Source organism: Erinaceus europaeus, chromosome 11, assembly GCF_950295315.1.
Source record: "Erinaceus europaeus chromosome 11, mEriEur2.1, whole genome shotgun sequence".
Classification (NCBI taxonomy): domain Eukaryota; kingdom Metazoa; phylum Chordata; class Mammalia; order Eulipotyphla; family Erinaceidae; genus Erinaceus; species Erinaceus europaeus.
In genome coordinates this window covers 26,344,437-26,358,115 of record NC_080172.1, presented here as the reverse complement: position 1 = coordinate 26,358,115, position 13,679 = coordinate 26,344,437, and the positions used below count along the sequence as shown (strand labels likewise).

General features: G+C 36.0%; 1 protein-coding gene across 7 annotated transcripts in view; it reads right to left on the bottom strand.

The window, feature by feature from the left end:
- PAM (peptidylglycine alpha-amidating monooxygenase) overlaps positions 1 to 13,679 on the bottom strand; it is a 359,693-nt gene that overhangs the window by 49,190 nt on the left and 296,824 nt on the right. For 5 of the 7 annotated variants that reach the window (XM_060201208.1, XM_007526805.3, XM_007526804.3 and 2 more), the window contains exon 15: positions 7,008 to 7,331. The exons of the other annotated variants lie outside the window; for them this stretch is intronic. In XM_060201208.1, the coding sequence (XP_060057191.1) occupies positions 7,008 to 7,331 (324 nt within the window). The remainder of the gene's footprint in view (positions 1 to 7,007; positions 7,332 to 13,679) is intronic. 7 annotated transcript variants of the gene reach the window in all.

Below are 13,679 nucleotides of genomic sequence, written 5' to 3'. Positions count from 1 at the left end.
CCACTGCTCCTGCAGTTATCTTTTTTTTTTTTTTAAATATTTATTTATTTTTCCTTTTGTTGCTCTTGTTTTATTGTTGTAGTTATTATTGTTGTTATTGATGTCGTTGTAGTTGGATACGACAGAGAGAAATGGAGAAAGGAGGGGAAGACAGAGAGGGGGAGAGAAAGATAGACACTTGCAGACCTGCTTCACCGCCTGTGAAGCAACTCCGCTGCAGGTGGGGAGCCAGAAGTTTGAACCAGGATCCTTATGCTGGTCCTTGCGCTTTGCGCCAGGAGCGCTTAACCAGCTGCGCTATTGCCCGACTCCCAGTTATCTTTTTTTCTTCCATTGTTGTTGGATAGGGCAGAGAGAAATTGAGAGAGAGGAGGAAGACAGACACCTGCAGACCTGCCTCACCGCTTGCGAAGCGACCTCCCCTGCAGGTGGGGAGCCAGGGGTTTGAACTGAGATCCTTGTGCCAATCCTTGAGCTACTGCCCAGCCCTCACCACAAAAGATTTTAAAACAAGGGGAGAAGGGATGATTAAAATTATAGTTTGAAAATGAACTCTGGGAATAGAGTATAAACATTCTTAATCAGAAATGACTGGATGGATCAACAGATGGATAAATCACTCCTCAGATAAAATGTTTTAAAGTGAATCTCAGCTTGTAGTTCATTCATCCTTATAACACTTCAGCTTGTCCATTTAATAGTCGTAAACCTATATATATATTTTAAACATCTTTTAAAAAATATTTATTTATTTATTTCCTTTTTGTTGGCCTTGTTTTTATTGTTGTTGTAGCTATTGTTAATGTTGTCGGTGTTGGATAGGACAGAGAGAAATGGGGAGGAAGGGAAGACAGAGGAGGAGAGAAAGATAGACCTGATTCACCGCCTGTGAAGCGAACGCCCTGCAGGTCCTCACCTCACCGCGGGCTTGAACCGGGATCCTTGTACCGGTCCTTGAGCTTTGGCGCCACGTGCGCTTAACCCGCTGTGCTACCGCCCGACTCTCGGTAATTCTATTAATTCACCTATTCCTGAACATTCTGGACGGGCTCCGTTAAAACCTTGAACTCATTATGATATACGTATTTATTTCTTGGCATTGGATTTTTGGAACCCTTATCAGACAGAATTTCTCAAGGACAGAGTCTCAGGTCATATATACTGCTTTGCACACAACTATAATAGGGCTAGGTCCATAGTAATGACCAAAGAATGCAGTAAACTGATTTGTATATATACATAAAATCTATATCCAGTCTCAACTTTCTTTTTTGTCAACTAAAATTTAACTATACTTTTAACTTTTTAATTCATTTACACTACTATTTTTACCCACAAACACAATGCTAAACACAGCTGAAGAGACTTAATAAATTGCTAGTTAGCTATTTATTTTCAGCAAAAATAGTAAACAATATCATGGTTTCTAGAGTCTTTCTACTTAGTAGTCTACCAACAGGTGTTGGGTGCTAGATACTCATGAATTTGCAGAAATAACAATACTTGTGGAAAACAAGAAAAGTTCAAAACAAATGCATTATTTTACAGTAAAATATTAATTTTACAAAATATTACACATGTCCTTATGAAGAAATTTGTGAAGGGGGCTGGGTGGTGGTACACCCCAGTTAAATGCACATATTGCCATGCACAAGGACCTGGGTTCAAGTCCCCACTCCCTACCTGCAGGCGGGTCACTTTACTAGCAGTGAAACAGCTCCTCTGCAGGTGTCTCTCTCTCTCTCTCTCTCCTTTGTCTTTCTCTCTCTCTTCCCCTTCTATCTCAATTTATTTCTGTCCTAGTCAATAAAAATAGAAAAAAAAAAAAGGCCAGCAGGAATGATAGTTTCATAGTGCTGGCACTGAGCCCCAGTTATAATCTTGATAGCAGTAAAAATCAGAAAAAAAATAAAATTTATGAATACCCAGAACATACTAACAACTGGTTTTGGTACACTTGCAACAGGAAAGGTGATATGCAAGGAAACTAATATTATGAGCAATTTTTAGCAGCAAGTACATATTTTTGTAAGTATTATTAAGTACTAGAAAAGCTATTTTAAAATTCAAAAAATTATGGAATGCTTTTCAATATAACTAAAAATCAGTGCACATTTATTAATACTACCTAGACAATACTTTAAAGCTTTTAGGATCAAAGTTTCTGTGTTAACTAGAAATTCTAATAGTTAAAGGAAAACTGAGTTCATGTTTTTTTTTTTTTCTGTGAACATTATCTCAATTAATCAGTGGTTTTGCTTCCAAGGTTAATACTTTTCAGTATTAGGTTATTAAAGGAGATTTTCAATATTATATAATAAAAAAACAAATCAAGGCTGGATTCATATGAATCCAGTGAGTGGTGTATGTATATAGAATCAGTATTGATGTTTCCCCTGTCTATGGCCATCTCTACATAAATATCACAAAGCTAAAATATACTGCCTTATACAAGGTCCTTTTCTCATTTCATAGGAAAAGAATAGTAGTATTGAGACACACTTCAGTATGAATGTCAAAGGTGACAATTTCTTATTCCTCTATTAAGAAAACTTCCAGATTATTAGCAAAGATTTGTTTGATAAAATATATTTTATTCAATTTAGACTTAACATTTTCAAGCAGGGAGAAATAAAAAAAATTGTGTTTAGTTTCTTCTAAGCCTTAAAAAGAATGAGTACACTATTAGTACTGTCTCGCAGCTTTAATTTGGAAATTAAATACATTTGTTTGTATACATGATCTTTCCCAAACTCTTTCAACTGTGTCAGTGGCTCAAAATTCAGAAGTTATATTATAAGATTATTTTGGGAGAATTCCTGTATTCATTACAAAGAAGTTTTATATTTCACCATATATTCAGAAAAAATAAAAGTTATCACTTTCAGAAAAAGTAAGTATTACTGTTAAAACTATATCAAGTCACTAAAAGAATGAATATATTATACATTTCTAAGAAAGACCAATGCTGTTTTCACATGAAATTCTTAATAGGAATTTAAAAGGGCATTCATTTATCTGTGTTTCATAGGAACTAACAAAATAATATAAAGTTAAGAACAAATGCAATTTTCAACTCGGAAGTGTGACTTAACTGTAGGGTAACAGAGTCTTAAGGAAAAGAACCTTATGCAAATATTCAAAGATTTCAACAGTGAAAACAAATGTGCTAGTTGCTTCCGTTGTACACTTCTGAATACTTATCTAGTTAGGAAAAGATGTCTAATTTTAGTCAGGGATTGCTATTTGTCAGGAATGCCAGCACTAACTATAATTAGCTAAAACTATTGAAGAAATATTTATACCAAAGTTAGAAAGAAAACCAGAATTAATTATAAGGTTTCATTTCATAGGAATGAAATGAAGAAGAAAGTTAAGACATAACTAGGGGCTCAAAAGCATTAATAAACAAAGGCATCTGTGAGCATGGCTATCCTCAGGAAGCTTCCATTTGCAAAAGTAAAGGATCTTATAAGTGTATGAGACCCTAATAAAACTTACTGTCAACTTAATTAACGTATAGGGAATGAGCAAAGGATGTGACTGGGTGGTGGCACACCTGGTTGAGTGCACACATTACAGTGTGCACGGACCCAGGTTAGAGCCTGCAGTCCCCACCTGCAGGGGGGAAGCTTTGGTAGTGGTGAAGCAGTGTTGCAGGAGTCTTTCTGTCTCTCTCCCTTCTCTGTCACCCCAGACCTTCTCGATTTCTGGCTGTCTCTATCAAGTAAATAAAGATAATTTTTAAAAAGAAAGTATTAGCACTAAACTGTGTGGAAAGCGTAATAAAAACTACTTCTTTCAGTTTTGCAGAATTTAGGAAGCTTTTAATATCCCTTAAAAATGACGGTTAAAGGGGCTGGGTGGTGGCGCACCTGGTTAAGTGCACATGCTACAATGAGCAAGGACCTGGGTTCAAGCCCCCAGCCCCCACCTGCAGGGGGAAAGCTTCACAGCAATGAACCAGTGTTGCAGGTGTCTCTCTGTCTCTCTCCCACTCTATCACCCCCTTCCCTCTCAAATATCTGGCTGTCTCTATCCAATAAATAAATAAAGATAATTAAAAAAATTAAAAAAAAAATGACGGTTAAGTCCTGTGTCTTCAGTGTGTCTCTAAGAATGCAAACATCTATAAACAGAACCTTGTTTTTGTCTTTTCTCTCTTGCTATCTCCCTTCCTTCCTTCCTTCCTTCCTTCCTTCCTTCCTTCCTTCCTTCCTTCCTTCCTTCCTTTCTTTATTTTGGTTAAACTCTTTTCTAAAAACTCTCTTCAGCCGGGAAGCCCAATGGCTACTAGGGAAAGAGAGAGGCAGACTGGGTGTATGGACCGACCAGTCAACACCCATGTTCAGCGGGGAAGCAATTACAGAAGCCAGACCTTCCACCCTTTGCAACCCACAACGACCCTGGATCCATACTCCCAGAGAGATAGAGAATGGGAAGGCTATCAGGGGAGGGGGTGGGATGTGGAGATCGGGTTGTGGGAATTGTGTAGAACTGTACCCCTCTTATTCTATGGTTTTGTTAATGTCTCCTTTCTTAAATAAATAAAAAAAAGAATATAACTAAAAAAACAACAATGAATTTCTGTATTATTGGAACAAAACAAAAACTCCTCAAAAAAAAAAAAAGCTGATATCTGGAATTCCATTTCTGAGTAATTTTTTCTAATGATAAGTTCTTCTTGGTTTTTATTCCCTTCAGATTTTGCTAATGTGGATTAGAGCAGTTCACATCTTATTCTTCCTTCTAATACAAAGGAATGGAATACCTCCAATTAAAGTTAAATACTATATTGTGGCATGGTAAACAGTGGTAAAAAATAACTGACCAGAAAAAGGACTTTTAGGAATACCTTATCTAAATATTAATTTCAAAATGGTTTCGCTATTTTGCTTTTTAATGTAAAGCATTTTTGGAATCGGAGCCATGAATCATTACTAAAATGAATCATTTTGGGAAGGAAAAACAGATTTCCTTTCTATAGTTAGGATTTGTGATGTATGATTCTATGACTTAACGCGTTGTTTCCTTTAGTGACATCTATCCACATATGTAAAATGCAGGTACTCTTAAGCCAGATTCTGGAGAAATATTTTTTCAGGGGCACTGACATTTTGAGCCGGGAAGGTTTAAGAAGATTTGACAAGGAAATGTATTTTGAAAATTTTAAGCATTTTTCCTTAGAAAAAATAAATAGGTTCAATAATAAAATGCCTCAAGTTAAGTTACCTTGTCTACAAACGACTGTGATATATTTCAAATGCAAAGTAACAAAGATAAGTTATGTTGCAACTCTTAAATTCTACACTTGAAGAGAACTGTATTCTTACAAAAGAGGTTCATATGTCTTATACATTTCTCTAATATTTGGCTAACAATTTACTTTCTTGAGAGCTTGTTTGGAGGTTCTAGTAGGGAAGCGTAGCTACTGGTATACCCTTTTCCGAAGACCTTTTTGGGGAAGGCCATCCTCTTTGAGAGCTTTGGGAGGGACACACATGGAGTGGTGAGGGAGGAAGCGGACACCCGCCTAGCCAGCCAGATCAGCCAAATCAACCCTGGCAATCAGTGGGGTGACAGCTGTCGCAGCCACATCGTCCTTACATCCCAATTTACTTTCTTTTTTTGTTTTTGTTTTTGTTTTAACCAGAACACTGCTCAGCTCTGGCTTATGGTGATGTGGGGGACTGAACCTGGGACTTGAGAGCCTCAGGCATGAGAGTCTCTTTACATAACCATTATGTTATACCCCCACCCACCAATTTACTTTCTTTAATGTAGAGGTTCAGACAGATTCTCTAGTATGTTTATGATATTGACTGTATATTTCTAGATAATATACACAGGGGAATGTGAATTCTTCTTCTTTGATAAAATTCAGGAGTTTAGAATTTTCATTAAGAACCATATATAATTCTGATCAAAAGATTCCAGGAATAACTTCTTGAGAAATAGATTTATTAGGTAATAATAAATTGGGCCCCGCTCTGAGTTAGAGCGGGGCCCAATACTGTTTAAGTATGAAGAGGTAAAAATCGAGGTATCAGTAAACATCTCATAGAGACTATTAAACCAGTCCCAATGGACAATGCTCGAAGTTGCCGTGTGAGCAAAAGACACTGCATGTTAAAAAATCATCTGGGTGTTGAATAATTTATGACTTCCTGCAATGCTGTATTTGAAAACATCAAGCTAGCAAGCAGCCTGTGCCATTTTAGCCCACGCATGGACAGCTGTCATGCACACAGATCTTTTACTTTTTTGAAGATTATTTCTACATGCTGTATTATCTGGCTTTCCACATTAGCAAGTAACATGAAACACAATCAATATCACAGAGGCCACAACACAATTAGAGACAAAAATGAGGCATCCATAGCTTGCTGGTACAGAAACCTGAAGGGAATAAAGTATTGTCCTCTAATTATGGAAGACAACCCTGCTTAGAAATAAAGATAAATTTGATAGCTACCAACTTGTTGGAGGTCCCTTCAGAAATAAAGATCCAACTTCCCAATTAAAGCCTAATCGATAGTGGCAGTTAAGAAATCAATGTTATCAAAAATGGTTATACTTTACAAGTCAATTGAATGAGAATGTTGGAAACATAAGATTCCTTAGAGAAGAATTTAATGATCTTAAAGGAAGGTAGCATATAGGACTTTTATTTTTTTTTTGAGTTTTCAGTTTTTTTCCATCAAGAAAAATGAAAAGGTTGATTAGAAAAGACCTCATAATTCTGAATTTCATATGCCTCCCCCCACAACACAACCCAGGCAGTTTTTGTCTTGAATCTCCAATAGAACAGAAGTCAAATTTCTGTATTACTGGAACAAAACAAAAACTCCTCAAAAAAAAAAAAAAAAAAGCTGATATCTGAAATCCCAGTTCTGAGTAATTTTTTTCTAATGATAAGTTCTTCTTAGTTTTTATTCCCTTCAGATTTTGCTAATGTGGATTAGAGCAGTTCACATCTTACTCTTCCAAAGAAGCCCTAAACGCACCTCCTGTGTGTTCTGGTTCCCAGGTCCCTTCACCAGGTGGGGGATGCTGTAATGAGAAAGCTTTGCTCTCTGCTGGCCTCAAGGTAGATTCTAGTCTGTGGAATTTGTGAATTCTGTCTCTGATAAGAATAGCATTGTCCCTTTCCTCATGTTCCGTACTCTCTCTGGCATCAGACGGACCAAGATCCTTCTTTTGGACTACATCTGCAAACTCAGCTACCAGCTCTGACTCTGATTCTGCCTTTTCTGTCGGGTTGTATTTATGCACATGAACCACATCTTCCCTTTCTCCTAGTAGCTTGGAAAGTAGTGAATAGAAATCACCTGTGGAAAGAAGAGAAGAGATAAGGAGTGGAAAATCGATAAGATGGCAAATTTACATTTTTTTTTTTTTGCCTTTATAGTATCATCTTTTGATTACTTAGAATAAATGAGAGAAGGTTGTTTTCAGGCTTTCAAGCCTTGGGAGCTATGTGGGAGGAAAGAGGTCTATGGGGAGAGGTTTTCCTGAATAATGAAAAATTAATGTGCTTCCCATTTATTTTATTTACCACCTGCTTTTATTATCTCCAGGACCAACAATAATAGGTAATCTGTTAGTATAATAGTAGAAACAAACATGATGCCGTTGTGATTTCATAGCATGTTTCAATGAATGGTTTTCCCAGTACAGTTGGATTAATTCAGGAGCCAGAGTTCATCATATTACCAAAATAATAATTTACAGCTATATCAAGGAAAGGCTGTCTTCATAAGAAAAATTATAAGAGTCTACTAGATTGTAATTTTAAAGAAATTGTATATGTAAAGAAATACATATAATTTTGAGTAGGTGCTATGAAATGTAAGAAATCTAATAGGTCTACTTATTTGGGAAACCAAAGTTCTGCTATTATTATTTTGCTAGCAGTGATACTATAAGTAGCTTTTTATTCATTTTAAACAATAAATAAATACATTCCAGGAAAGTACTTTGATAAGAAAACTTTTAAACACTACTGATATTTTTTGCTTATGTATGTAATATAGGTGACTAAAGTAAATGAAATTGCAAAAAGAAAAAAATAACCAAACTCACTTGACTATTAGATCCTGTGAACTAAGGTGTTTTCTTTTTCTTTCCTTTTTTTTTTTTTTTTGGTGTTAGGCGTGGCGACTCACACACACATATATATGCATGTGAAACTTTATATTCTAAAGGTTTATTGTTTTGTAAATACTATTAGATCTCTAAAAATAAAAGTTACAAAACAATGCTTTTAATTGGCTTCAAACAAAAAACCTGACAAATATCACTGTGAAGATATATATGATTGTATGCTAATGTATATATAAATGCATGAAAGGTATTGCTGTTTAATACATTCCTACACATGAATAGATGAAATATTAAGCTGTATTTTATGTCTTCCTACATTAGTCAGTAAACTTTGGTTGGACAGCTCTATTCAATAAAGACAAATTATTTATAAAATACTATGGCTGATACAAAACAGAAAGCTTATGACTCACTTTAGTCCTCATTATCTATACCTAATATTTCAAATCTATTTGAGTTGTGTGACTGGTAAACACATATATGTTCTTAATGCAAACACAAATCTGTTTTGCCTACATTACGGATCCACTGCTCCTGGAGGCCATTTTTTCCCATTATGTTGCCCTTGTTATCATTAATTGTTATTGTTGCCATTGATGATGTTGTTGGATAGGACAGAGAGAAATGGAGAGAGGAGGGAAGACAGAGAGGGAGAGAGAAAGATAGACACCTGCAGACTTACTTCACCGTTTGCAAAGCGACCCCCCTGCCCCTCCTGGAGGTGGGGAGCCAGGGGCTAGAACCAGGATCCTTACGTCGGTTCTTGCACTTCACGCCATATATGACACTTAACCCGCTGCACTACTGCCCGGCCCCCACAAATATGTTTTATTAGATCAGACATAAACAGCTCTTCCTTTTCCTTGCTCTACTATAAGTGCTGCTAATAAAATTACTTATAATTAGGGAGTTCTATTGCTTATGTTTTAATCACATTTATATCACTATAAGATAAAATCTTTCAATGATGATTAGGAAATGGAAGTGATAACTGGCTTAGTCATTCTATATTTCACTAAAAAATGTATTATTAAGAAACTGGTACAGTGGGATATGACATCTTTTCAAAATGATAAAGAGACCCTGCTATGTTTATAGTCCTGCTTAATGGTTAAAGTAGATTTTCATTCTTACTCATAGAAGCATTTTTATCCCAGGTGAAATTTTCAATCACAAAAGAATTACCAAGTAATAGGGCCAATCTCAGTAAAATGAAGAAGGCAAATTACAACTCAACTAAAATCTGTGAGGTCACACTTGCAGTTTGTTTCACAAGATACGTGAATCCATTTGAGCTAATGTATCTTGCCCTTCCTCCATGTAGTTTAGCATGCTCTTGTGAAATTAAACATTTTATATAAAAAATAAAATACAAGATTCTTTCAAAGTCAGAAGCAAAATACAATTTTAAAACTTGACTCCATGCCATTAGGCTAATATTAAGAGTGGAACACACTTCAGAATTGTGTGTATCATTAAGTACCCATTTTACTGGATTTGTCAATAAAAAATTAAAAGTTGTGAAAAAAGTACTAAATGCTTTGAAACTGTCATTTATGATTACTTTGAAACTGTCATTTATAATTACTTGGAAAACAAAAAATTGTTAGTGTGATGGGTTTGGAGGTACAAAGGTTGCATGGGCCTGTGAGGACACAGAGTTTACAGATAGACTACATACCAGAGTATATTTCTTTCTCTCTCCTGCTTTGGATTTCATCAGAGAAGTCGAATATAAATGGAATTAGTTGGGTGGGCTCTAATCCAGTTTCAAATCCCCACATTCTCTTCTTTCGTTTTAGTTTATATTACAAAGTGAAAACTGGATTTTCGCTTTCTTGTATGCCAATTGTAAGATGTTACTTTTATTTTTCATAGGACACTCTTTTTTCCAGTAATCAGTTAACTCCCTTCAGATATGACTTAGGTATCACTACATCTAAAAAGCCTCACGTCACAAATAAAGAGTTTCTGTTCTATGCATGTCTAGTACTCATCTTTCCTTGTGTTACTACTGCTCAATATCTGTTCTGCATTTCATACCAACTTTCAAGTCCATCCAAAATTTTTCCTATTCTGTACATGGAAACTACTAATTTAAAGTTATTTTTTTATATTTTAATAGAGAGAGACAGAGATAAGAGAACAGAGCACTGCTCAACTCTGGCTTATGGTGGGATAGGGGATTGAACCAAGACCTCAGAGCCTCAGGCATGAAAGTCTTGCATAAGCATTGTTATCCTCCCAGCCCCTTTATTTAACCTTATGAAGGTTAGTATTAGAAAAAAAATGAAAATAAGAATGGATTATCCTGAATGTGATTAAAAATCAGACCTGGAGACTACTGACTGGCTTTGGGCATATTCCTTAGTCATCCAAGTATATTAATTCAGATGATGTGCTAAAGTCTACACAAGAATGAAATCTGACCAATCATTATGTCTGACAAACTTTCCACCAATCATAATGGATCTGACTGAAAACCCAATTTGCATAATAAGACTTAAGTTTGAACTAACCCACCCTTGTGTGAGTGCTCCCCAACCTGGGAAACTGGAGCACACCTCTAGGAATTCTTGGATTTGTGTTTTACCAAAGATGCAAGCCAAGAGCACCCCACCTCCCACCCCTGCTCCAAACACTCTTCATTTACTATAATTCAACCAGGCTTGGTTTCTAGGGCAGTGATGACTGTTATATTTCATTGTTTGGTAGAATCAAAGAAAATGCTTTGCTTTACTGCATTTCATAAGGTTGGTATCATTAAATTATAGTTGTAAAACTTAGTTACTCATGAAAAGGATAAATTCTAGTTACAACATGCAGCAGCTTCCGTCTGTTATTTAGTTAACATTCTGAAAATCAGGTCCTACTTTGACTTCAATTATTACAATTTTCAAAGTGGAGAAAAGTCCCCTTTGCATGTCCAGTTCTCTATTTTCTCAATAAGTCACCACCAACTGTGATTTTTCTTTTGGCTTTGCCATCGAATATTCACTTTATCTTGCATTTGTTTAGTCTATATTGGGAAAAGTAACTATCCACAAGTCCTGTTTTCTGGATTTCAGTTCTCCCAGTGTTCCATAGGAATTTATTTTCCTATCTGTTTTCCTTCCTTATGCAACATCTTTGTCAATGACTGGACTCATCGATTATACACTTTGGGCTTATCTTGAGTGGTCATGAGGTGAACACAGGCCCTCCGCTGACATATGTTATTTAAGCTTTTCTATCTTCCCTCTTCTTTTAAAAATTTCTAAAAGGGGCTGGATGGTGGCACACTTGGTAGAGTGCACAAATTACCACGAGCAAGGACCCACGGGAACGGATGGACAGAGCCTTGGGGTCATGTTGCCTGATTCACAGGGAGGTGAGAAATTGTACTCATGTGTCAACAACTAAACCGTAAGCCACTAATTCCCCAATAAAAATGACTAAAAGAGTTTCAGTACTGTCTAGTGGAAATATTCTATACTTGTGATGCCCAGTGTGATAGCCATTGGACACATGAATTACTAAGTATCTGTAATGTGGTTACTATAAATAAGGAGCTTAATTTTACATGTATTCATGCTTCAGTAATGTATAGTCCAATTTAAACAGCCACAGATATCTAAATACTGTGCAGTGCAGGGAAGCATGCTGCTTCATCTTTCCTTCATTCTCTGCTTCCATTTCCTATGTCATCTCTGTGTTGAGTTCTGTATTGAGCTGCTCAAGAACTCCTAGTTGCCAAAGCCAACAGTCTCTCTATCTTGACCAATTCTGCATGTGGAACTGTTGAGAATCCCTTTAGCAACTCTTTATATTTAATGCTGTCCTTTACAGATATTTTGCACCTATTGTCATTGCTTCCTCTTATTTTTCTGCCCAACACATAAACATATGTAGGCGCTTATGGAGGTCTAGTCTGGTAGGCCTTTTTTCCCTGGGTAAGGTGCTCTCCTACAAAGTAATCTTGATCAGCTGTTACATCCAGATAAGTGACTCCAAATTATGGAGCTCTTTTAGTACTAAATTAGTATACAAAACTACCTTCTGGAAATTTCCACTTGGAAGTCTGTTTCACAGGAATTCTGAATTCACCATGTCTGAAACTGAAATCTAATTTTCTTCCTTTGTCTATCACCTTGACGCTTTTAGGCTTCAGTGAATTCCATTTAGTTTTCTCACTCAGACTGCTTCTTATCCTATGAAACGTAGAAATGCTCTATGTCTTTTAGAAAATTTGCCTAAGTGGGTTTAGTATTTAGAAAACACAACTTCAGTAGCAGCTAGTGTGTCATAGCGCAGTATATGAGAACCTAAACCACTGGTAATTAATTTCCAAGTTTGTAAGTTATATGCTTGCAATGATTGCTTCATGGTTCATTGTGTACTTTTATATTCAGCAAGAATCACTATTAGTCTCTGCAGCCAGCATGGAAATTTTTTTGGATTTACCTTCAAGAATATTAAAACATTTTATTTAGGTACATACATTCAAAAAAAAATTAGGGTATTTTTGTGGTCCAGGAGGTGGCGCAGTGGGAAAGCTTTGGACTCTGAAGCATGAGGTCCCAAGTTCGATCCCTGGCAGCACATGTGCCAGAGTGATATCTGGTTCTCTCTCTCCTCCTATCTTTCTCATAAATAAATAAACTCTTAAAAAAAATTAGGGCATTTTTAAATAGTTATTTATTTATTTTTTTTGTCAAATGCTTTAAGATTTTTTGAACTAAAAGATCAGTATGTTTGCAACAGACAGCATGCATCATAAGTGCAGTAGGAATTGTTTATTTATTTAGTCCCAAGGGCTTCACATAAGTTTCATGGCGTTACCACTCTAGTGATCTTACCTCTGCCCCACACCCTTTACGGAAGGTGAATGGATAAGGAGGAGAAAAGGGACGTCACCACAGCACTGCTTTGTGACTAATGAAACTTCCCCCTTACACGGTGGTTCCATGTAGAGACTCGAACTCGGGTCCTTACACATGGCAAAGTGTATCCTCTACTACAGGTAGAAATATCTCCTGGTCCCCAGCTATTGTTATTTTTGATATAAGAACTTCTTGATAGTCTTTTGGAATGTAAATTCACATTTATCACACAAATAACCATAATTCTTTACCTACCACAAATAGCTTTTGATACAGAGCTTACTGCTCTGTGACTACACGGAGAGTAAACAGGAAGTTCATTAGCCAAGAGACTAATCTATGAGAGATACCAACTATGCCAAACAACTGCTTAATGAGAGGGACGGGAAATGGAAAAAACCAAAGCATTTCCTTTTAAATTTTAACATTCTGCTTTATAACTCAGTTATAGCTGAATTTACTTTTGATACAAACCCATCTGTCTTATTGGCTATTTACTTATTATTCACCTACAACATTTATCCTACTTGCCTTATAGAAACAAAACATGATTCTAATAACCAGTTAACTGATCAAAAATGAAGCAAACTTTATTAATTTTCCCTCATAGACCACTTATCTGATTGACAAAAAAAAAATCAGGAAAGGACTTTTTTTTTTTAATAAATGTCCTTTTTTATTAAAAAAGGAATGAGATGTTTGCAACTGCTC